Here is a 26636-nt window from a genome sequence, read left to right on the forward strand (position 1 = left end):
CATGGTATACATTTAATTTACAGATGCCAGGTTGTGTATTTCACATGCACTCAGGTCAGTAAGGAAGTGCGTCATTGCTATTTTGGACTGTTAATTCTTATTTCTGAATTGTTAACTTTTTTCCACATTGAACTATCTTTAGGCAGTTTATACTGTAGCTTAGAATTTTTTTGATTGATGTATTTAATCATCTTTTGGGTTCTTTGGGTCCATATCCCACCTCATGCCCCTACATCATCAACTATTTACCAACAACTCCATGCCAACAACCAATTACCTGACCTGGCCACACATTAGAGAAGGTACAGCGTCATTGACGGTATTTTTTTTCTAATGGAGTCAGGTTGATTCGTGTATCTCCACCGATCTTCACAGTATAGTTGAGCCTAGCCGGACCAGGTACGCGGGCTCTCCGACTCATTGATACCTACCAGACACTGTACACCGTCGTACGCATTTCGTGACATCGACACAGCCTTGATTTAATCGTGTCTCGCAGTCATACTGTGTTAGTCAATCTGTTTTCAAAGTTGGATCACGTATTTTGACAAGCATACCAAAAGCAGTCTTCAGATAGAAAGAAACCACAAAGTATTGAGATAAAAGTTTCATGCCCGGTTTATTTAAGTTAAAAAATAGTGTTTTCAATTGGCTTCAAACTCACAAAATACGGTTTCCAGTCACCTTGTGGAGATGCAAGAGACACACGTCAGACACGACCCAACGTAGGAAATATGTCACGATGTCAACAGTAACAACACATAAATTTGTAAACAAAGTAGGTCACGGCTCTCTCGCTACAGGCTGGATAAGGCACGATATCAACAGTTTGCATGAGCTTATCGATTGCAAGTCACTTGAAAATCAACAGAATACACTTCAGTATAACTAAAATCTTACAAATTTCTTCATCATGCACATTGAAAGAAAACCTCAACCACGGGGACTGGAGCATTCAGCATCACGCAATGCAATGCCATGCTGCCATCCAACACTAAGTTCAATCGCAATCAACTTGGCTAGCAAATCGCTCGATTTTTCCATAGAATATTATCAAAAAAGAGGTAAAAGCTACCGTTTCTATCACTCAGAGAGCAATAGCTGTACATGATATAATCGTCTTCTGTGTCTGAGTTGTAGAAAAGCTATCATAAAGTCTCTCGACTCTCGTTGAGTGCACGGCATGGCAGCGGGGCAGCCAACCTGATTAAATATTCACATGAACCACTGACCCCTTCTCGGAAAGTTCGCATAAAGTACTGCACTGGATCTCTCTGCTGTTAGGGTGGATGATGTCATTATTTTAGTCCTAATATGGTACTAAACTGGGTTCAAAGGGTAAACAAAAAGTTTTATTGCTTGCCGAGTTCAGCAATGCGACCTATAAGCTCGAATGAACGCATAGTACGCAACAATTGTATGGTGTCGTAAACTTATGTGGCGCTGAGAGCGAGAGTATTGTCACATTGATTTAATCACCTGATAGTATCGCATCGTCCACCGTGAATTTGACCGGGGTCTTTTAGTTTGAGGCCAGTTTGCCACACTTTCATGAGCATGGCGAACCAAGAAGACATTTTATTCGCCACCCAGCACTTTCTGTCGCATTTTGCGAATGTGGCGAGCGCTATTGCGACCCTGTCACTGCACACTGCACTGATGGCCTCGCACGAAGTCATGTCACGTGACCATTTTGGGGCCAATATGAATTCAGATTTTTTCTGAGGACCAGTATTTCGAGTGTTTTAAGTATGAAATATAATATTTTAGAAATGAATACCAAAAATAATTTTTAATTATTTGAGTATTATGGCTTTTTTACTAAACAATAGTATAAGGTTCAAATTAAACAAAATCAGGTAATATATGGACTTTAAGGTGGTTGGAAATGCTACAGCGTCAGTTATAAATTTCAACAAAACTATTAAAATATAAAAGTATAGTCAACATTCTCTGTGGAATAAAAAAAACTAGACATTTGGGCACAAAGGCATTTCAGAGTTATACCTGTTAAAATTTCTGAAAAACTGACCAAATAAGAAGAAGTTGGGGAGTCCTTAGTGTATTAACTATGGTAGAGGTCCCCTAGCTTTTAATAAAATGTTTGAAAAGGGAAAGTCATTATTTGCTGTTTTTCAGGAAAGTTTGACAAGGCGGTGCTGGCATTCAGAGTGAGTGACTGCTATTGTAAATGCATTTTTAGATTCTTTGAGTGTCAAAGAGGTGTCAAAAGTGAGATTAACCAAAAAACTGCTCTATGACTTCAAAAGAGGGGTGCAAATATGGCTTGTTTGCAACATTTTTGACAGAATAACAGTTTTCCTACATAATGTATACCAATTTAATCCAACTTTGAAATGAGATATGGACATGGAATTTTTACAGCCTATTGACAAGGTTACTGATAAGATTTGTACGGCACAATTTTCCTGTATTTGAAGTACTTTTTGAAAAATCACATTTTGAAATTTGAAAGAATTTTTAATAATTTTTTGATATATAAACCCATGTAAAATCATAAAAACAAATTTTATTTACAAATCCTGCCGTACAAATCTTACAATAAATAGTGTCAACATATTTATAACTAATTTGGTAATATTAATACTATCCAATTATTATTAATTCAAAAATGGAAAAAAAAATGTGAAAAATTAAATTTTAATATTTACTGGTGTCATATTTCAAAATCATGGCTGCAAATATACAATTTTTAAAGTATTCTATTCGCGGTAATTCTTGTAACTCAGAGCTATTTTGCATTCGGTAGAATATTTCGACTGAATCACTCAGCCTTCATCAGCTGTTGTGTCATTGTGAATAGTACGATGACGTAACCGGTCTGCTGACCGCAGGAGGGCATTGTAAACTGCTGGAATTTCCATCCCTTCATCCCTATTGAGGGCTGGCCGTTGTGCTTTGATTTCAATAGCCTCTTTCGTTTGATGCAATGATCTTCGCATGAGATGATCTTGACATTGTCAGGATTGATTGAATGTCCTGTCTTCTTGCAGTGTTCATAAATTGCAGAGGTTTCTCGACTCTGATGTTCCGCGAGTCTCGTTCCTAGTTGTCTAGCAGTTTCCCCGATATAATCCTGGTTACAGACTTCACACTTAACACGATAAATTACACCACACTTTTTTAGCTTTTCCGTTCTGTCTTTGACGTGGGTAAGTATTTGTCGCATGGAGTTGAATGGCCTATGGTACATGTTGATGCCATGGGATTTAAAAGCCCTCTGTAACACTTCAGAAGTGCCTCTCACATACGGAATGCCTACATTGATGTTGACTTTCTTTGATTTGTCTGTGTCCTTGGGTTTATCCTTCCTTCTGGGGATCCTAAACATCCACTCTGGGTATCCATTGGTCCTGAGAGCTCTCTTGACGTGTTCAACTTCTTTTTGCTTATCTTGTGTTTCTGTGACTATTGATTGAGCCCTGTGAAACAATGTCCTGACCACTGATCTTTTGTGTTCGAGATGATGATTGGATTTAAAATTGAGATATTGATCTGTGTGGGTAGGTTTTCTGTACACTGTAACTTTAGTGGAGCCATCATCATTGATGTGAATACACGTATCCAGAAACGGTAGTCTTCTGTCCTGTTCCTGTTCAGATGTAAATTTAATATGTGGATCTATGGAATTCAGATGTTGGGAAAATTCATCCACGTCAAGGTCACCTAGACGGGTGAATGTGTCATCAACATACCTATACCATAATGATGGTGGGTTACATGCTGTTTCCAGGGCTCTCCTTTCAAAATGCTCCATGTACAAGTTGGCAACAATTGGAGAAACTGGAGAACCCATCGCCGCCCCTTGTTTTTGTTGGAAAAACTGGCCATCATAGATGAAATATGTACTATTCAGGCACAGGCGTAGTAGTTCCTCAATTTGTTCCACACTCAGGTCACATCTGTCACTCAGGGTGTTATCCCTCTCTAACCTGTCTTAATAACATGTAGGGCTGGTCTACTGGAATGCTAGTAAATAGGGCTGACACATCATATGAGATTAGCTTCTGTCCTGGTGGAACCTCCAACCCTTTAATTTTTTAGCAAAGTCAGTGCTGTTAATGATGTGGTGTTCAGTTTTTCCAGCCAAAGGGCCGATGACAGTGGCTAGGTATTTTGCCGTATTAGACATAACACCACCAATGCTGGAAACTATAGGGCGGAGAGGTGAATCCTTCTTGTGAATCTTCGGAAGGCCATACAATTTAGGCACTACGTCTGATGTAGGATACAATTTGTTGTACAATTTGAAGTCGATTTTATTGTCTTTCTTCCATCTCTTCAAGGTGTTGACTAACTTGTTTTTTACTCTTCTTGTGGGGTCATTTCTGAGTCTTACATACGTGGTCTCGTCGTTCACTAACCCGCTCATTTTAGATTTATATTCTTCTTTATTCAAAATCACAGTAGACCTACCCTTGTCTGCTGGTAAAATCACGATGTTACGGTCTCTAGACAACTGTGCGATGGCGTTCCTTTCTTCTGTTGTTATGTCACTCTTTGGGGGTTTACTATTCTTTAATATCTTTACAACATCTGCTCGTAAACTGTCCGCTTCTGACTTATCTTTCATTTGATTACACACAACTTCAGTAGATGCAACGATCTCTTGAACAGGCACAGACAGTGGAGTAACGCAGAAATTCATACCTTTATGAAGTACGGTGATAACTGTCTATTTGAAAGATTGACAACCCACTTATCCGGATTGATGTGGGTGGTAAGGTAGTTGTCCCCGTTCCGGTCATCTCCATTCCGTTGGGCTACCAGATGGTCATACTTCTGTTGTTGGCGATCTCTACACTCGGTGAACTGTTTTTCGTACGCATTGTCATAGACCGTGCGAATTCTTTCCCACATTTCCGGTTCCAATTCCGTCACTAGCTGTGTCTTGATGTTTTCAATCTCTTCCTTAATCTTCTTCACTGTGAAGTTACACTGTCGTATTCGTTCATTCAATAAGCGTTTCTCAGCTCTGTGGATGATGACGTTTGCATAAATTGTGCCCTTAACGGTTGTCTTCAACTTTAGGCTGTTCGGCATAATATTACTGTTGCAGCAACGGATGTTGAAATGTCTGTGGTTCGACCAACGGGCAAGTTTTACATGTAGTTTTTTCGCCTCTCCTGACTTGATGTAGGGCTTCACACCCAAGTTGGCGTAGGATACAACTAAAAATATTGTTTCCTTGCTCTGGAATCATATTCTATTCGCGGTAATTCTTGTAACTCAGAGCTATTTTGCATTCGGTAGAAATGTCAAGATCATCTCATGCGAAGATCATTGCATCAAACGCAGAGTGAAAGAGGCTATTGAAATCAAAGCACAACAGCCAGCCCTCAATAGGGATGAAGGGATGGAAATTCCAGCAGTTTACAATGCCCTCCTGCTGTCAGCAGACCGGTTACGTCATCGTACTATTCACAATGACACAACAGCTGATGAAGGCTGAGTGATTCAGTCGAAATATTCTACCAAATGCAAAATAGCTCTGAGTTACAAGAATTACCGCGAATAGAATATGATTCCAGAGCAAGGAAACAATATTTTTAGTTGAATTTTTATATTCTTTGGAGAAAATATTGACTAAGGGAGTTATCCTGAAAATTTGAACTAAATATCTTGATTCTAACACTTGAAACTTGACATTAACTCTGAGAAAAGAATTCATGCAAAAATAGCCTTTCCAACCACCTTAAGATGTCACATCTTGTACCTCATTTATTAAGCGCATATGTATTTCTTGGCTGGCCAATACAGCTAGAGGTCTGATCTTTTTTCCTGATTTAGAACCATAACTTAGACATGCCTCATGTGTTTCAAATTTGGAACAACAATATAGACCTATGTGCCCATAGATCTGAACATATACACTCCAGTGTACTTCTTAATGACCACATTTCCCTGCCCCATCAAGACTTATACTCCTATTACAAGTGGGGGCTATGTCATTGTCAATGACTTGTTTATTGAAGAGCTGGCATGAGGAAAATGGGAAGAAAGGTTTAGAATGCTCCAGGTGCATACACTTCCCCCTCTCTTTCCAAATCTCTCTCTTCTTCTGCTCTTCTTTGCTGTCTCCTTTCGATTCTCACTTTGCGGTGTGCTAATTGTCGTTAACTCTGAGCAATTCGTGCGAGTTAGGTGCGGAATTGTGTCTTTTCCTGAAAGCCATTTCTAAACTACGTGTATTCCCTATGGGGGCTAAACTAGCTAAAAACGATAAACACGGCAAAAAAACGATAATTATCACTTTCTAAATAGCGTTCTAAGTTTAGAAATTAGCTGTAGTTTAGAAAGTTTAGAAAGTCGGGCCTTTGGTTGAAAAAATTTTTCCAAGGATATATCGGATAAAAACGATAATTATCACTTTCTAAATAGCGTTCTAAGTTTAGAAATTAGCTGTAGTTTAGAAAGTCGGGCCTTAGGTTGAAATTTTTTCCCAAGGATATATCGGATAAAAACGATAATTATCACTTTCTAAATAGCGTTCTAAGTTTAGAAATTAGCTGTAGTTTAGAAAGTCGTGCCTTAGGTTGAAATTTTTTCCCAAGGATATATCGGATAAAACATTTATAATCACTTTCTAAATAGCGTTCTAAGTTTAGAAAATAGCTGAAGTTTAGAAAGTTTAGAAAGTCGGGCCTTTGGTTGAAAAAAATTTTCCAAGGATATATCGGATAAAAACGATAATTATCACTTTCTAAATAGCGTTCTAAGTTTAGAAATTAGCTGTAGTTTAGAAAGTCGGGCCTAAGGTTGACACTTTCTAAATAGCGTTTTAAGTTTAGAAATTAGCTGTAGTTTAGAAAGTCGGGCCTTAGGTTGAAATTTTTTTCCAAGGATATATCGGATAAAAACGATAATTATCACTTTCTAAATAGCGTTCTAAGTTTAGAAATTAGCTGTAGTTTAGAAAGTTTAGAAAGTTGGGCCTTTGGTTGAAAAAATTTTTCCAAGGATATATCGGATAAAAACGATAATTATCACTTTCTAAATAGCGTTCTAAGTTTAGAAATTAGCTGTAGTTTAGAAAGTCGGGCTTAGGTTGAATTTTTTCCGAAGGATATATCGGATAAAAACGATAATTATCACTTTCTAAATAGCGTTCTAAGTTTAGAAAATAGCTGAAGTTTAGATAGTTTAGAAAGTCGGGACTTAGGTTGCAAATTTTTTTCCAAGGATATATCGGATAAAAACGCTAAATATCACTTTCTAAATAGCGTTCTAAGTTTAGAAATTAGCTGTAGTTAAGAAAGTCGGGACTCAGGTTGAAATTTTTTCCAAGGATATATCAGATAAAAACGCTAATTATCACTTTCTAAATAGCGTTCTAAGTTTCTTATAAGGTCTTTTATTCAGTGATTTAAGGCCATCGGCCCAATACACTCTAACATTACATGAAGGAAAGTACATAAATTGACAGGTACATAGTACACAAACGTACTCAACAATCTTAGTACTGTTCAGTAGTCTCTTTCTTAATTTCATAGCATGAAATGTAAATGCTGCTAGACGCTGATTATATTAGGATCAAGTGATTGCATCAGAGATATGAATTTTCTCTCTGTCGGAGGATTGAAATAATAACGGGGAATATATTTCACCCTTAAACTATCGAAAAAGTTACACAGTAAAACAAAGTGGTACTCGTTTTCAACCTCGTTCCTATCGCATAACAAACATATTCGTTCATGTACATCATTTTTTAGTTTCCTATCTGTTTCAATTCGTAAGTGATGAGAAGAGCATCTTAAACGGGCTAGCATAACCATATGTATCTTAATTTTCACAGTGGAAAGATACTTTTCCGGTATAAGAGAGCTCTTAAATTCCCGATAACATGAAAGTTTGTCGAGAGTACATATTTCACTGTACCAGGTATTATACAAATAACTTTTAAAATTCTCTATAAAAGTACTCATAAAAATGCTCTCATCAAGAACTTCCTGGTTATCCCATACATCATGTAGATTACACAGAGTAGATTTTTCACATGATGTACCCATGTGGGTTTTAACCTCGTACCAGACTTGTCAATATAATAAAGCATCTGGTAACATTTCTTTGGATAGCGATCGTTTGGCATTCTTAAAAGCCTGCACCAATATTTCACACATTTTTACGCTATATGCAGATAAATAGGATATCTGCCACACTCACCTAAATTGGCAACATTTGGTGTGTTACATGAGTCTCCTAAGAATAGCTTACATGCTAGATACTGGATCTTTCTAGGTAATCGTATTGTGTGTATCCCCATACTTCTGAACCGTATGTAAGGATTGGTAAGACCATAGCATCAAAAATCTTAAAATATACATCACATGAGAAAGAGCCTGTCTTTTTACTCGCTCTATGTATACTCATAAGCACTTTTTTAGCTTGTTGTGCGATTGTTTTCGTAGCCACAGACCAAGAAAGTCTACAAGAAAACATAACACCCAGGTACTTGTAATAGGATACAACATTAACACTATCACCATTGAAAAACCACTTTTCGTGTTTTGAAAGATATCCTCCAGCTTTAAAAACAACAATTTTCGTCTTTTTCAGATTGCCTGTCATTTCCATTTACTACAATAACTACTCAAACAGATAAGAAGACGTTGTAAACCAATAATTGTGTCTGAAAAGAGAACTACATCATCAGCGAAAAGTAAACACAATATTTCAGTCAAATCAGGAGAGAGTTGAATACCACGTTGTCCACTGTTTTGTATCTCCTGTGTCAACTCGTTAATGAAAAGGAAAACAAAAATGGACTGAGCAAACATCCTTGTCTGACACCAACAGGGCAACTAAGTACTCTGAATATTGCATATTTGTACGTACACAAGATTTGACTTCTTTATAGACGGCATTCAACATTTTGAACATTTTTCCCTTAACACCACCCTGTAAGAGTATAAACCACAGTCTTTGACGTTCAACAGTATCAAAGGCTTTAGAAAAATCAACGAAGGCACAATAAAATTTTCCACGTTTTCTTGATAAATATTTCTGAATAACAGACTGTAAGATAAAGATGTTATCTATCGTAGAATAACCGTGTCGAAAACCTGCCTGAGTTTCATCAATCTTTCCCAATGCGTCAGCCCAAAATGTGAGACGACTATTCAAAATGGAAGTGAAAATTTTACTAAAAACACTTAACAGGGATATACCTCTGTAGTTTTCAGGAGAGTCGGCTGAACCACTTTTATATAGAGGGACAATAATTGCTTTCGACCAATCTTTTGGAAAAATACTTGCGTCAAAAAGTCTATTAAACAGGACATTTAAGTAAGGTATCAAAAAAGAACTTGTAGATTTAAAAAACTCTCCTAAGAGCAAATCAGGACCCGCTGCTTTACCATTTTTCAGTTTTCTGATTGCCTTTTCTATTTCATCATTAGTAATCGGCCCATTGAGAATATCCCAATCTATATCATTTACAGGCTCATCTGCTGAACTCAAGGTACTTCTAAATTCGTCAGACAGAGGAAAATCATCTTCAACAGATACATTTTCTACAAAAAGATTTCTAAAATAATCATAAAATACTTCTGGTGTAATATTATAAGTCTTTTGAAAAATACGAATAGACGTAGCACGTCTCACAGTCATCCAGAATTGTTTTGAATCTGTGAAGGCAAGAACACCCAGTTTTGCCTTCTGCTCACTGAAGAAATTACGTCTTTTGTTTCGGCAGGTATTCCTGAACTCATCCCTAGCGTCTTTGTAAAGATTCAACTCCGTTGTATCACTCTTGTTTCTAAATTTTCTCAGTAAACCATACTTCTTTTTCTTCAAAAAAGCACACTCTTTGTCAAACCAAGGAGGTTGCTGCCTCTGATTTGACATGGGCAACGACGCCTCCTTAACCACCATATTGCATTGTTCTGCTACACTCATAAGAGCATCATGTACATTTTCAATAAATTGTTTACATCAACAGAAAGATCTAAAAATTTATCTTCGAAATGATGATTTTTCATATATATTTGTAATTGGCTTGAAAATTCCCAACTTTTCTCAGGACGCCAGGTGCATTTTTGTAAAACATGGTCACCCATATGTACTACACTCCTTGTATTTGGTTTCAATGGCATAAAGGTTGCTGCTAAAGAAAATGACATAGGAAAATGGTCTGATTCGCTACGTAGTTCAATGGAAAAGTTTTTGACATTTGTGAAAAGATCTGAAGACGCCAATGTGTAATCAACCACACTTGTTCCAGCATTGGCAACACATGTGAATTCTCCTTTGTTTGCATCGAAACCAACTCTACCATTCAAAATATGCAAATTGTAGGTACAACATAATGACAACAGTGAACGTCCATACAAATTTACATCTTTGTCTTTTGACACTCGTACCATATTGAAAGGGTCATTGTCATAACCATATGTGGAATCTATTACATACTCTGGATTGTCATTCATAATATAATCAGGTTCTTCACCAGTTCTGGCATTGAAATCACCAGTAACAATAATGTACACTTCTGGAAGATTTGTAAGAATATCAGACAATTCATTTTCAAGTAATTCGATGCCATCTGTAGAAGACAAGTTGTCATAAACTTTTGAATAGCGTGGTGAGATATACACACAACAAAACAATACATCTTTTTCAAGGGCAAAAATATTGCCATTAAACAATATGAAAACACAGTCATGAAGCTTTGATTCAATATGTTTGACGTATGGAACTAGATTGTTTCTAATTATTGTACATACACCACCCGGATATGACCAATATTTGTAGTTCTCTTACGTATCTTGTTAAAAACATGAAAACCTGGAAAATTTGTGTCAAACTGATACACACTTTCTGACCATGTTTCAATGAAAGATACAACATCAAAGTTCAGAACATAGTTGGCAAAATCAAAGCACAATTTATTTTTGAGACCTTGTACATTCCATGTTAAGAATGTTACCGTGTCTAAGTTTGGCCGCGGCCGAGTCCCTAGTCCGTTCTAGCTTGCATTCGGCTCCGTAGTCTTGTCTGTGGACGTTGCAAATTACTGTTCACAGTCGTTTCATTCTGTACCGAACTTTCATTGTCACTTGTCCTCTTGTCAGAAATTTTCAATTTGCCGTTCTTGTAGTATCCATACTTGCCTTGCTTTCTAAGGTCTGCCAAAGTTTTTCGTTGTCGCTTCGTTAAGTCGTTGCCAATGCCTACTCCGATATCTCTCAATTTCTGCCTTGCTCTCAGTGCGGTTAATTTATCGTCGAAATGATGGAACTTTACGACGATTGGACGAGGTTGATCTTTCCAGTTCACCGATACACGATGCGCTCGAACTACATCCCTGTCATCCCATATCTTATCGTTTGCCTTTTCATTCAAGATCGTAACAACTTTCTTCTTGCACTGTTCAAAAGTCTCTCCTTCTTCTTCGCTGACACCATATAACCGGGCGTTGTCTCTTCTCGAAAAAGACTCTAATCTGTCAGTATCATCTTCCAGACTATCTAACCGTTCGCAAATGTCGTCAAGTTTTTGCGATACTGCAGCAAGGTCATAGCCAGTAACACGGTTATCTTCTTTTAGTTCGTTGATTTCTGACTGGATTGATTGAACAGATTTCTTTACGTCACTGAATTCGTTTTTCAAAGTAGAACACGAAGTTTTCAGTTCTGATTGGTTATTTTTCAAGTCCTGCATTTCTTGCCTTAGTTCTCTTCCTGTTTTCTTCATTTCTCTGAGTATATCTTCTTTCAGTGACTCCATTGCTTGGATGATATCCTTTTCTGGCCCGGGATTGAGCTCTATATCACCCGCTAGTTGCAACAATCGCACAACAAACGGCATGCCAAGATCGGAGCAATCAGTGGTTGTAAACATGGATAGCGCCATGTTCCGCACCTGTATCGCACAACATTCCGATGTCGGTCTTTGAGGAGTGCAGCTTGAACTCTTCCAAAATGAACTTTCAGTTGTCAAACTCGACTGACAGAAATTTGTTGTTACATGTAGAAGCAATAATCTTCCACTGTCTTCCAGCCACTGCCAGTATAGATTTGTTGTGTAGATCAGTAGACCTGCACCAACAATAGTGAAAGTACATACCATGAAGCAGGCCATGAGGCGGTACGCCAACTCATTTGCATACGCCCATGTCGTTGTTGGGCAGTAAAAATCGACGGATACGTTTCTCCAATTTCTTGGTTGGACAAAACAGCCTATCCGAATTCTCCAAGCATCAATGTCGAGACCCATTCGTAAAACGACTTTGAACCAAAATGCTCGCCGACTAGTTATACAAACTAGCGTTTTTCTCAGAGCGACGTAGACATGTAACCTGTCACTTTGACGCTTGTCACATGACCGTAGCGTTCTAAGTTTAGAAATTAGCGTAAGTTTAGCTGAAATTTAGAAAGTCGGCCTTAGGTTGAAAAATTTTTTCCGGGATATATCAGATAGAAACGATAATTATCACTTTCTAAGTAGCGTTCTAAGTTTAGAAATTAGCTGTAGTTTAGAAAGTCGGGCTTGGAGTGAAAAAAGTTTCCCAAGGATATATCGGATATAAACGATAATTATCACTTTCTAAATAGCGTTCTAAGTTTAGAAATTAGCTGTAGTTTAGAAAGTCGGGCTTGGAGTGGAAAAAGTTTTCCAAGGATATATCGGATAAAAAAGATAATTATCACTTTCTAAATAGCGTTCTAAGTTTAGAAAATAGCTGTAGTTTAGAAAGTCGGGCTTGGAATGGAAAAAGTTTTCCAAGGGTATATCGGATAAAAACGATAATTATCACTTTCTAAATATCGTTCTAAGTTTAGAAAATAGCTGTAGAATAGAAAGTCGGGCATTAGGTTGAAAAATTTCTTTCCAGGATATATCGGATAAAAACGATAATTATCACTTTCTAAATAGCGTTCTAAGTTTAGAAATTAGCTGTAGTTTAGAAAGTCGAGCTTGGAGTGGAAAAAGTTTTCCGCGGATATATCGGATAAAAACGATAATTATCACTTTCTAAATAGCGTTCTAAGTTTAGGAATTAGCTGTAAGTTTAGAAAGTCGGGGTTAGGTTGAAATTTTTTTTTCCAAGGATATATCGGATAAAAACGATAATTATCACTTTCTAAATAGCGTTCTAAGTTTAGAAATTGGCTGTAGTTTAGAAAGTTGAGCTTTACGTTGAGAAACAACTCACCGGGTATGTCGGATAAAAACTTTGGTACATTTGTGCAGATTAAGTAATGGTGCAAATTAATGCTAATGGCCTTATCAAACGTGTTGCCCCTGTGGTTGCCAAGGTGTGTTGAGATTTGTCCACAACGATCGCGTCCATTTGTGCTGATTAATGCAAATTTATGGTCTTATCAAATGTGTTGCTGGCCAGGCCGCCATCTTCCAGCTGCGTGCTCACAGTAAAAGATTGAATCATTCAGTAAATGGGGCCTGAAGTGAAAACAATTTTTCTTGATATATCGGATAAAAACGATAATTATCGCTTTCTAAATAGCGTTCGAAGTTCAGAAAGTAGCTGTAGTTTAGAGAGTCGGGGTTGGAGTGGAAAAAGTTTTCCAAGAATATATCGGATAAAAACGATAATTATCACTTTCTAAATAGCGTTCTAAGTTTAGAAATTAGCTGTAAGTTTAGAAAGTCGGGGCTTAGGTTGAAATTTTTTTTTTCAAGGATATATCGGATAAAAACGATAATTATCACTTTCTAAATAGCGTTCTAAGTTTAGAAATTAGCTGTAGTTTAGAAAGTTGAGCTTTACGTTGAGAAACAACTCACCGGGTATGTCGGATAAAAACTTTGGTACAGCATTTCTATTGTAATGTTTTCCCAGTGTTTCAAGGCAAAAAGTGAGTTTATAGGAGTAGTCTTGTAGAACCAGGAAAATACTATTAGTTTCCCCAAGAAGTAAGTTTTAAAATCCAAAGCTCAAATATGACTTGTCCAATAGACCCCGAGAGAGCATACTTCCTATAAAATTGACCATTGCGTTTGGCAAGAAGTTTAATATTACGAAGTAGAGAAATGTGACAGTGAGTCAGCATAAACACAATTTGTGAAGAGAAATTGTAAATATTTGTTTTGTCCGTCAAAAACAAAGTCTGTCAAATAACCACCCGGCTAGACTACGTGTTATGAAAAATAAACCAGATATAAGACGTGGAGACGAATGTACATAAAAGTAACCATACTGCCACAGTTCAAATGACCAAGGTGTGTTGAGATAATCTTGATCGTGTCCATTTGTGCAGATTAAGTAATGGTGCAAATTAATGCTAATGGCCTTATCAAACGTGTTGCCCCTGTGGTTGCCAAGGTGTGTTGAGATTTGTCCACAACGATCGCGTCCATTTGTGCTGATTAATGCAAATTTATGCTAATGGTCTTATCAAATGTGTTGCCAGCCAGATCTTCCAGCTGCGTGCTCACAGTAAAAGATTGAATCATTCAGAAAATGGGGCCTGAAGTGAAAACAATTTTTCCTTGATATATCGGATAAAAACGATAATTATCGCTTTCTAAATAGCGTTCTAAGTTTAGAAAGTAGCTGTTGTTTAGAGAGTCGGGGTTGGAGTGGAAAAAAGTTTTCCAAGGATATATCGGATAAAAACGATAATTATCGCTTTCTAAATAGTGTTCTAAGTTTAGAAATTAGCTGTAGTTTAGAAAGTCGGACTTGCAGTGGAAAAAATTTTCCAAGGATATATCGGATAAAAACGTTGGTACACCATTTATGTTGTCATCTATATATTCCCTAGTGTTTCAAGGGGAAAAGTGTGAGCTTGTAGGAGCAGTCTTGTAGAACCTGGAAAATACTATCAGTTTTCCCCAGAAGCAAGTTCTAAAAGCCAAAGCTAAAATGTGACTTGTCCAATAGACCGACGAGATAGTACCTCCAAATTAATGCATTGGCCCTATCAAAAGTGTTGCCGGCCAGGCTCAGTGCCATCTCCAAGCTGCGTGCTCACAGTGAAATGTGGAGTGCGTGAGATGAAGTCCCGCAAACTTTTCCAAGAATATGTCGGAAAAAAAGGTTGATACAACGTTTCTGTTGTCATCTGTATATTCCCAAGTGTTTTAATTAAAGTAAAAAGTGTGAGTATGTAGGAGTTTACCTGTAGAACCCGGAAAATACTATCACTTTCCCCCAGAAGCAAGTTTTAAAATCCAAAGCTCGAAATGGGACTTGTCCAATAGACCAAAAATGGATCAATACTACCACAGTTCTAATGACCAAGGTGTGTTCAATTACGATCGCGCTCGTCAATTTGTGCTTCAAGTCACGGTCCTTTTGTGGAGGGACCATGTTCAAGTTAATGCTAATGAGGCACTGATAAGGCTATTAGCATTAATTTGCACCACAATGGACACGATTGTCGTGGAACTAACTGACCCACTTCTTGTCTGTGTCTGAACACACCTTGGTCATGCGAATTGTGGCAGTATGGTTATTTACATTCGTCTTCACGTCACACATCTGGTTTATCCACTAGCGGTGGCTATTTGACAGTCTTTGTTTTTGACGGTCAAAGAATAAACATTCACAATTTTTTGTCATCGCTCACTCAGAGCCACATTTCTCTACTTCATGACATTCAATTCTTGCCCGTTGCAATGGTCAATTCAATAAGGGGTGCTTTTCTCGCGGGTTTATGGAAAAAATCACATTTGAGCTTTGGATTTGCCGCTTGGCAAAACTGATACAGTATTTTCCTGATATTATCCGACATATCCTCGAACAAATTTTTTCACCCAAGGTCCGATTTTTTAACTTCAGCTAATTTCTAAACCTAGAACGCTATTTAGAAAGTGATAATTATCGTTTTTATCCGATATATCCCGAACAAAGTTTTTCACCCAACGCCCGATTTTCTAAACTTCAGCTTATTTCTAAACTTAGAACACCATTTAGAAAGTGATAATTATCGTTTTTATCTGATATATCCTCGAACAATTTTTTCACCCAAGGCCCGACTTTCTAAACTACAGCTAATTTCTAAACTTAGAACGCTGTTTAGAAAGTGATAATTATCGTTTTTATCCGATATATCCTTGGAAAGATGTTTTCACTCGAGGCCCGATTTTCTAACTTCAGCTAATTTCTAAATTTAGAACGCTATTTAGAAAGCGATAATTATCGTTTCTGGCTAAACTTTCTAAGTTTAGATTTAGATTTAGACAATTCTAATTTAGCTTTCTAAACTTCCAGCTAAACTTTCTAAAAACGATAAAAAACACAATTCCGCACCTTAATGCCAAATTACAGATAGATCCATCATTGAAACTGGCAACAGCATGGGCTACACTGAACTCCAATTGTTTCACACCAGACATGGTTTCTTTAATTGGACAGCGCTGCCATATCATGCTGTTCAAACATTCACAGCAGTTCTGTGTGAAACCATCAAGGCATTTTCGTAGAAGGGCCTCAGTAGAGAGTCTTTCATAGATTGGCCTGATTTCCTGAACCACTGCCTCAGGGAGGGATAATCGGGCCTGGTAAGTTTGCTGACCAGTTGCTCTATCAGCCTGCCATTTACACCACGATTCTGGGCCTTGTGGACAGAACTGATGTTGTGGGTTATCGAGGGTGGACGCACTGTGATAGAGGCCTGCCATCACCTCTCTCCTCATTGCAGCAAGATCTCCCTTGTTACGACGGATTGCTAGACCATAATAGACATTGAGTTCATCAATAACTTTGTCAGTTAGACGCCCTCTACCTCTGATCGTCTTACCATCTGGCAAGCGCCGACTGCCAAGCTCTTTTTTCTTTCTACGTAGAGAAGTTCCCATACGTTTTTGAACGTGTCCCACACACTCCAACTTTCTATAGCGATGTTACCATTAGGTCTGGCATTACTGACCTCCAAATAGGATTTTGAGTCGCCGTCCCCTACATACTTTGTATAGCGAAGGTGCCTTTCTGCCACTGATCTACTAAAAATTTGCTTTGCCCCTTCTGGCTCCATAGATGGTGCTGAACCTTCATAATTAATACCACAATCATGCGTTGCACGCCATGCTTGGTAGGTTTCATCGTCTTCTTCAACACCTTCCCAGCGAGCATACCCCCAACATCTTTTGTTTAGAATTTCATAGTCTAGACATTTACCAGTACTCATGGATATGCACGTCACAGCTCCTTGTAAAGAGGAATGTCCCCGCTTTCTCCAGGTACCATCTAGCATTGCAGTAGTATCTACTGTGTCATGTGCTGGTCTGTTGTGGGTTACATGTACCTCATTTCCTGCCCTGTGCATACTCTCCTGACCAACCATAACAGCAGCATCTTTAATATGAGTAAGGGTGATATTGTACGCATCTCTAGACATGGGTGAGGGCATATTCAATACACCACACAAGAGTTCCCTTACAAAAATATCCTATACCAGTCCTATAGGGTAGAGGCATGTAGGGTCTTATAGGACATCAGGCAGTAGTAGTCTTACAGGATTTTGGAACGTAGTCTTACAGGGAACCCTATAGGGAGCCCTATAGTGGTCTTACAGGGAGCCCTAAAGGGGGTCTTGCAGGGAGCCCTATAGCGTTCTTGTAGGGAGCCCTATAGGGAGTCTTATAGGGAACCTTATAGGGAGCCCTATAGTGGTCTTATAGGGAGCTCTATAGGGAGTCTTATAGGGAACCCTATAGTGGTCTTATAGGGAGCCCTATAGTGGTCTTATAGGGAGCTCTATAGGGTACAGAATATGCTTTACATATTGTTATCATACTTTCTAAGAGATTGAACTCGCACAAGGCAAACAAACTTCTGTAAAAGAGTGCAGAAATTTTGTTAAGTAAGGAATAACTCCTTCTGATTTTGCTATAGGTACCAATGCAATGAATAACTGCAAAACTCACAAAAAGTCAGTCAACTTACAAAACAAGTAATTATAAACATGTAGTTTATTTCTAAAGGAATTAAGATTAACAATCAATCAAAACAGAAATCAATGCAACATACAGGGACTACAAAATATAAAGCAACCTACACATATGAATGCAAGGTCTACCTTTGACTTGTCACCTCAGCCAAGTGCATTATTAACTGAATAGATGTGTATCTTAACTCACGTAATTTAGAGGTCAGTTCAGTTGATGCTGCAATGTCGATCCTTGCAGTTGTGACATATTAGTGAGCTCCCTTCTCCATAACACTGTTAGAATCTTGGTAATGGACCTTGGATCGTAATGTTCCATGCATTTTGGAGTTGAACTTTAGTACTTTACAGGAACAGGAGCCATGCATGTTCACTGTCGCACTGCCTCAAGTGCAAATGAATAATGCGTTGCTGTACTATTATGTAATCAGCCCATTGTAAATGCAGGAAACTATTTACATAACAAAGCCAAGGCACAGGTCAGCTCACTTGACCTGGGATCTAACAAAGAGAGTCTTTGTCTCTGTACAGCCATGACATGTACAAATGGCAAAAGGAATATGGTAATGTTCCTGGCATGTGTGTGTAAATAGAAATAGCTTTTGAGAAAGGGTATATGAGAGTGTGTGAAATTCTACAGACTATATTCGTAAGGGAATAATTATAATTGTAAACATTACTCAAACATTACCTGTTCAGTTTTACAGTCCTAAAAGTCAGGCAGAATCATCTTGTAGGGTGTCCTATAGGGCACAAATATCAGCCTATAGGACTAGTACGAACCTATAAGACATGACACATAAATCCTACAGCACAGGCGTTGTCCTATAGGACGAGTGCTATAGAAGGGAGGTAGCCCTATAGGACTCCTGCAGGGATCCTTGGGTCCTACAGGGAACCTGTAGGACTTTTTTGTAAGGGTTCAAGGGCAGAGCGTCCTTTGCCGATCGATGACATGCCCAAACCAAACGGCGGTTGACTTCAAATGCATGACTGTTGCACAGGTTGATGATGAATAGAAATCTGTACTTGCTGGGCAAGTCACAACATTGCAGTGTTAGATATGTTGCTCAACCCATTTTTATCAAGGTTTTCAGTGAGGAACATCCCCCATGACCACAGGTTTTGCATACAGCACTCTGTGCAATAGCAGCTTGCAAAATTGTGACATCAATCAATCTAAAAATAAAAAAGATAAAAAAAAACATTTTAAATATTTTACTTAGATGTCTTTCATGACTGTAAATTTCTTGGGACAATCATGTTCAAATTATCGTAAATGAGACCGTTCAAATTTTTGACATCAAAGCAAAAATTAAACATGTGATTTATGTTTTGTATCAACTACCAATAACAGAATGGGAATGTGCAAATCAAACAAATACTTAGGAAAATAGGAAGATACAAATCCATTCAGCTTCATATACAAGATCATTCTGAAACTTTCCGAAGACACTAGTATTGCCAATTATCACAAAAATAAATGCAAAGTGTAGGCACATTTCATCAGGCTTCACGCACATATTTGCATTATGATACATCCATCAATATTTACTAAAACGTGTAAATGGATGTGAAAAAATGCATACGTCATCATTTTTCTAAGTGTCACAAAATAAAAAAATCAATTTAAAAACAATTCATATTCAGTTATAACCACATCGGTTATCATATCTATCACATGTCTATACTTTTGGCAAATACATAATCCCAAGAACTCCAAGCTCACTTTTTCCGGGGTAATAAAAAAAAAACATGCAACTGCTGTGCACGTATACAGCCAACTAGGTTACAGCGGAGTCAAAGAGAAAAGTCAATATTCCGAAGTTGTTCAATTTTAAATAAAACTAACCTGAAACCTTCAAGGGATCCTCCGCTTTGTCTCTGCTCACTGTTACACTGTCCATCAGATGGTAAGTGAGAGGAAAGTTTTTTGAAACTGGCACTGGTCAATGATGATGATGATGATGATGATGAAGCTGATATAGGCCCACTATCGGCATCACCCATGGCATCCCCTGTGGCTGCAGACAAGGATACTGGTGTATATTGGTTTCCATGAAATCTTTTTTTCTTTCTTCGTATGGAGTTTTGTTTCCGTTTTGGTTTTTTGTACTTGACATGGCCGCTAGAGAGTAAGAACTGATCGCCGATGGTGGAGAACAATACACTGCAATGGCGTCTTTCACACAAACATTTCTGTTCCAAAAGCTAGATAAAAGCAGCGCTCTGATTGGCCGAATTTCAGGGTCAGCCTATGTCTGCATATATTAAGTGGCCAATCAAACCATGCGTTCTATATTTATAGAACAGTCACACTGACATTATTTCTGGCTTCTCAAGCTGCAGTTTCGTCCAAATTTCACTGAAATCCGTCCATGAGAAGTTGAAATACATCGATTTAAATTATTTGCATGTATAATTAGACTTTAAATTTGAATTTTAACTTCCGGTCACGTGTAAAAAATTACATTTTTTGTTGATTTTACAGTGGTTTTTAGAAATTCTGAATACTTTATTTGAAATAACAGATATCAAGTGTCATGATTACAGCAAAAACTGTCAATGGCCTTAAAACTCATATAATTCGTAAAATAACGTAGAAATGAACATATAAAACAATGGTGTCTGTGAAAAATTATGAAAACCTACTAAACACAAACGTACGTGTAATCTAAATCTAAGAGGACACATATTTTAGTTTGTTTTTTTTTATTTTTTTTTTAAAGCCCTGTTTGTTTCGTCGATGCTTTTGATGCAAGTCGACCATTCGGTCAACTTTTCCCCAGGCGATGATGAAAAAAACCTAAAAGCTTGGCGTTGAATGTAATTAATTATGTTTTCATTCAGTTTTTCTTTCCCTCTACTACCACTGACTTTGCTTTTTTGTCTTTCCTCTACGGTAAATAATAATCTATTAAGTCTGGCCGCAAATCGTCTCCTTTGACCATCAGCTTTTTTGTATTCATTAAATAGGACCTAGTCTGAGAGGTATTTTGGCCCGTCATCGATGTCAGCATCTATAAATGTCTGTTGCATCAACTCGGGGGCATGTCCGGTGGCAGGATTTTGTGGTGATGCATGTCGCTGTCGGTTCTTTGTCCACTGCCTGTTTTTCGCTCAGCTTGTCGGCAATCTTGTTGACGCATTCAAGGAGAGCATCAAGTCTCCTAACGATGTTGCTGCTGCATGGTGCGATGACGACGGGGCTCGGCGGCACGTTAACGACAACAGATCCACGCATCGGACTGTTAAGCGGTGTTGACGAAATAGCTGGCTGTTCTCGATGTTGCTCTGGTGCTGGCTCTCCGGGTGAAGTTGTGGATAAACCTGATGCTTGCTCTTCTGTAGAAGGCTCCTCCGTCGGATTGGTTTGGTCAGCTCTATCTTCTTCCATTCTGAGACGCTTGCTTGGACTGCCCTTTTCACATTGCAGGTTCTTCTGGGGACAAATGTAAACTAGAGTAAATATGTGTTCTCGATTTCAAAATCAAATACACTATCTTAAATACATGTTTTTCGAAGGACCAAGGTGATAAACACTTGAAGATTATAATCTTGACGTGTAGAAAAACTGATAAAACTGTTTGACGATTTATTCTGCCATGGGCATTTTTGTAATGAAAGAAAAAAGGAATGAATACTAGTTTCGAATGAACTGGGCCTGCCAAAGAAAGGCTGTACACACGCGCCCGTGTTCTCACACTCGTTATGTGCGTTTCTTAAATCTATTGTTTGCGCTACAGTTTAGCTTGAAACATAAATGTTGAGAAAATTTCCATGCGTAAGGCGAGAGCACACAGTAATTGTTGCCATCAAAATTTAGCATTTCTACTTGTTAGTTTTTTATGTTTTTTTTTGCATCGTCCTGCAGCCTCCATTGAATTACATGACATTGTCGTCCAACCAAACAGTGTTTCCTAGCATAATTTATCAGGCCAAGAAAAGGCCGGTATATATAATTTGCTATCTCACACGAGATTAGTGTTTTTGCCTAAAATATTACACGAATTTTGCCGAGGACAACCAGAATAAGCTCTGAAATAAATAACTCATGACATGTGATTTCACGTGATTGCGCTATGCTGTCAATATGTGTAACTCGCGTACACGGCGGCAAAGGGAGTTGTTACAGTGCACAAGTAGGATTTAAACGATAAGAAAACGGTCAACAAGGAGTAATTATGAATACGTGGCTTTGTGTGTTGCCCACATGTTTTGACCACGGTTCAGGAGGGACCTTGTTTTTACACAGCGTTTGACTAAACCGCACTGTAACTGTTGTATTTTATCCAGAATAGGATTTACCTTTTGTTTTTCCGATGCAAAGTTCAGTCTCTTGCAAGCCTTCGGATCTCTGGATTGTCCTTGCTGTATTTGTGCGTGTTGATTCATTTCGGTCAGCAAAGCTGTCTCATACGTCTCTAACTGTTTCCTTTTATCTGTAAAGTTCAAAAAATATAGTACTAAACAAAAGGTTCCATACTTGCAATATCTTGAGCCTATCTATAATATAGACATTCTCCATGTTTCGTATGTTAGTTTTACCAGCACATCTCGATCTTGGCGTCATTATTCCATCAAGTTTAAATATTGTACACATAAGTGGGGCCCGTCATTTTGCTGCCAAGAGAGTTGAAAAGTTATGACGATGTTAAACCATGGAGCTGTCAAAAAGAGTGACAACTCTATTGTCTCCACTGTGCGCTACGTATGTTTGCCTTTGTTTGCCGATAAACATCAAGCGCCACTATCACACTAATCCCTTTCTCGGTTTGATCAGTGCTCGGGAGAGTCTGGTATACTTCGGGACTAATCGTAACAGCTTTGGGCATGCGCAGAAAATACAAATTACAGCGTCGGGTCTGGTCAATTGCGTAAGTTGTGTTTATAAACCAAAACCAGATGGATCCTTATATTGATAATTTCAACGGTTTTACCAGTCCTGTGAAAAACAGACCTAACGTTGGTCGAAGAACTTTAGGGTCATTTACTTAAGCCTTCTGTATTTTTAGGGGGTAGAAATTGACAACATGATCGTGTACCATGGCCTTAGTCGGACAAGTATTCAAGTACACTACGTCTTTTGGTAGCTCCATGGTTAGACAAAAGACGACTACGATACGTAATATTCGTTCCTACGAAATAGCAGTGAATAAACGACAACCTTACCGTCGGTCATAAGTACCACTGCTTCATAATTTTTCCCGTTTGAACATCTGACACTGACAACATTCAATGCGATGGGGTCTCCATGCACTATTTTCTTTGTTGGAACAATCGACAGTGTCTTGTCTTCCTTGAATTCAACGAGTGCAAAGGCTGGAGCTGAAATAAAGAAAGTTCAAAGCATGCTATCAAACTTGTCCTAATACTGCACCCTACTGTGACGGTTACACTCATTGACATTTATGAACGTACCAAATTTTATTACAAAGGTTATGTATGATCATAGGCAAATACTGAAGCTTGACAAGTCTCCGACTGCCTGACAGTACTGTTTGCCGGTGTTCTACCCTCCATGATCTTGACCCTGCTTCAAGGATGGAACGAGCAGCAGTTTCGAAAATAAAATGATACAAGTGACCATGGTTTGACTATGGTCTGCAGATGAGATGCATTTTGATTAAACTGTTTTACATTATCTTTATGGTCCCATTGTTTCTCAGTGCGGGGGTAGGATTCCTGACGCGAATGCATGTGGTTATAGGGCATCAAAGCTAAGGCTTTGTGTTTGCATGACGGTAGCAGGAAATGTTTGAGACAGTCATTGTCTCAGGTCATAAAAACACTTTCAAAACACATTTAATAAAGTGAAAATCACTTTCATAAGACTTGTTATTAGTCAACGCAAACTTTAAAGACATTTTAAACTGGCAATCAAAAATAAACTGTAGTAAATGTGTGAAGTCAACACAACTCTACAGACATGTTTACAACAAGAATAAAAGATAAACAAATATCCACGAAAGGGATCTTAGAAGGGTAGGTGTGATATTAGCATTCTGGGTAATTTACAAAAGTTTAATACTCAAATGTTTAAAGAGTTACATCATGAATGTGAGATGGGTTTGTAAAACTATCTAAGGATGTTGGTTGTCATTGTTATCATTTCGTCGTTTTAGAAATGTGAGAAATAAAATGATTTTTTACACAGCCCTAGCAGGAACCAGAACACTGTATTTTCAGGGAATGCTACTGTGTGATCTTGTTGTTATAGTTGTACAGCTACTGTGCTGTGTTCAAAGGCACAAGCTCTGCATTTTTTTGTAAATTTTTTTGCTTGGAAAAATCCTCCAATTTTCCTCAAACATCATTTCAATTCCGTCCATTAAGAAATTTGACCTGTATAAAGGCTTGGTATGTCAAAAGTTGATGGCCTTTCAGATGATTGAAGTTCATCCCTTAAGGTCAGTCAATACTATTCAAAATACACAATGGCGGTTAAGGAGAGTCTACCATCATTTTCTAAGTTGCAATTATCAAAAGATTTATATGTCTGAAAGACGCTGTTCCCTTTACAACATGAGTACAGTAACTGGCCATTTTACATTATTTGGTAAGCACAACAACATAAATACTTCTTGGTTCAAACTGAAATGACCAAAAATAATTTTAAAAATCGTAGAGCTTGTGCCTTTAAGAATAGGACTTGTATTTGGTAACATTCATCTGACAAGAACATGTGAAGTATACATTAATGGTCAAAGTGCTTACAGAGTAGAAGACACTAGGTTGGTCTCAGTAAAAATGGGTCAAAATCCATGTGAACTATTGTTTGATTTCTTGTGATATTTGTAACCAGCAATTTTTGGACATAGCAATTTTTTACTGAACAGGAACTTTACAAGCACATGGCAGTGGTTTTATTCTCGTCAAGTATATCACAATATCATGTTGAGAAATTTGTTAAAATCTAATAATAAAAGGAAAATTAAAGAGAACAAGTACCAAAATATAAAAGATAAGCCACATAATTCAACCATAGTGTTTGTTATTATGGCCCAATGACAGTCAGATTCACAAAAGTACGTAGCTGACATTACTACTCTTCAGCATAGAACAAGTCTAGAGGCAGTTGAATAAGAAAGGTGACCAGAGTAGTGGTTGAGTCAGTTATTATGCACTGACTGTATATGTAATACCTAGTGTCACAGACAGTATATCAACTGAAATGAGACGTCTACATTGACACAGTATAAAGCATTTAAGAAGTGGTAAACACCAACCGATGAAATTTGCATAAACATTTGTTTCAAATGGACACTACACTTAATTACATTTGAAAATATGTTACCATCTATGCAACATCATAACCTTGTGGTCTAGAGAGGTCCATCGTTACAAATGTAAAAACACTTTCAAGATTTCACACCCCCCCCCCCCACCTCCGGTCCACCCCCAAAAAATGGGAAAATAGCACATGAAATAGAAATAGTGAAATCACCAGTAACTACGATTTGAACAAATGTAAACGGTGGGTTAAGGACGTATTATACTAAAATGCAAAGCACTTTGACTGCTGTAGAGTTCGAGAAGAAATTCTAATCATTCAAATCACAGGATTCAAATCAGAAGCTGAAGATGATACTCAGAACAAACAAAATGGAAAAGAAAAGGTGGCCAAAAATTACTGCTAATGAATCTTTAAGACCATGAAGTTGAATGTGAAATAACTGCTTATATGACTGGTCAGTGCAGGATTACTTGTCAGGATAAAACACCCATGCATCCTATGTATTAGTTTGTAACAGCTAATGGAACTTCAAAGTATGTGAAGACATGTCTATATTTGTACAATTTACGCAAATTATTGGCTGATTTCTTTGGAACTGTGGGAAAACTCTGATAAATGAAAGGTTGAACATATTGTTTCAGATTTAGATTATCTTAAGTACAAGAACATCAGCAAGTCAATCAAACAAGCTATTTTAACTATTACCCTTTCATAACGTGTTTCAAATTGACACAACACTTACATTTGAAAAATGTTACGATCTATGCAACACACATAACCTTGTCGTCTAGAGAGGTCCATCGTTACAAATGTAAAAACAGTTTTAAGATTTTCACATCCCCCCCCAAAAAAATATATATATATGGGAAAATAGCACATGGAATAAAAATAGTTAAATCACCAGTAACTATGATTTGAACAAATGTAAACGGTGGGTTAAGGACTTATCATACAAAAATGCAGAGCAATTTGTTCAAGAGAAGAAATCAAGGATGATGATGGAGAATCAGAATCAGCCAGGCTGAAATCTTTTTGTGTTTTTGAGATGACAATGGACAAAAAAAATGCAGCAAATAACAAGCAACTCTATGGTAAAAAATACATTCCAAATATAGGCACACAACAATTAATCTTAAAGTTTGGTTTATTCCAAATTTTGTAAGCGTTCTGACAGCAAAGTTTTAGTTTGTCTTTAGTTTTGACTGTCTTTGAATATTTTCAGGTCATGTGCACAGTTGTGTAACACACATCTTCAGGTGAACAAATTGACATTGTCAATCCAGGTGACCAAAATCACAGAACTTTCTGAAAATTTGAGATTTCTAGACTGAAAATACCAGTACAAATTATACTTTAAGACCATGAAGTTGAATGTGAAATAACTGCTTATATGCCTGGTCAGTGCAGGATTTCTTGTCAGGATAAAACACCCATGCACCCTATGTATTAGTTTGTGGTAAATGATAAAATCGTGTTGGTGATATTATCATATGCTATCTTGAACAGGCCATCATGTGTTAGTA

General features: G+C 37.7%; 1 protein-coding gene and 2 long non-coding RNA genes across 5 annotated transcripts in view; 1 reads left to right on the top strand and 2 right to left on the bottom strand.

The window, feature by feature from the left end:
- LOC139118504 (uncharacterized) overlaps positions 1-26636 on the top strand; it is a 263409-nt gene that overhangs the window by 176091 nt on the left and 60682 nt on the right. The window lies entirely within an intron of this gene.
- On the bottom strand, positions 17884-20367 carry LOC139118226 (uncharacterized). The gene is made up of 2 exons (XR_011548643.1): positions 19729-20367; positions 17884-19055 (listed from the first exon to the last, which is right to left on the bottom strand). It is a non-coding gene; the product is annotated as an uncharacterized lncRNA (long non-coding RNA).
- Positions 20587-23624, bottom strand: LOC139118227 (uncharacterized). Of its 2 annotated transcripts, none has more exons than XM_070681509.1 (3): positions 23049-23624; positions 22185-22318; positions 20587-21315 (listed from the first exon to the last, which is right to left on the bottom strand). In XM_070681509.1, exons 1-3 carry the CDS (start codon positions 23056-23058, stop codon positions 20890-20892), a joined length of 570 nt encoding a protein of 189 aa, XP_070537610.1. In that variant the 5' UTR covers positions 23059-23624; the 3' UTR covers positions 20587-20889. The 2 variants fall into 2 exon arrangements, with proteins under 2 accessions (XP_070537610.1, XP_070537609.1); XM_070681508.1 differs by having other exon boundaries at positions 20587-21318; positions 23049-23614.

Source organism: Ptychodera flava, chromosome 19 (genome assembly GCF_041260155.1).
Source record: "Ptychodera flava strain L36383 chromosome 19, AS_Pfla_20210202, whole genome shotgun sequence".
In the NCBI taxonomy this organism is placed as follows: Eukaryota; Metazoa; Hemichordata; class Enteropneusta; family Ptychoderidae; genus Ptychodera; species Ptychodera flava.

Coding starts and splice junctions, on each gene's coding strand:
- LOC139118227 (XM_070681508.1), bottom strand. Junction 21,319..22,184: donor TTGCATCGGAAAAACAAAAG/GTAAATCCTATT, acceptor ATTTGTCCCCAG/AAGAACCTGCAATGTGAAAA.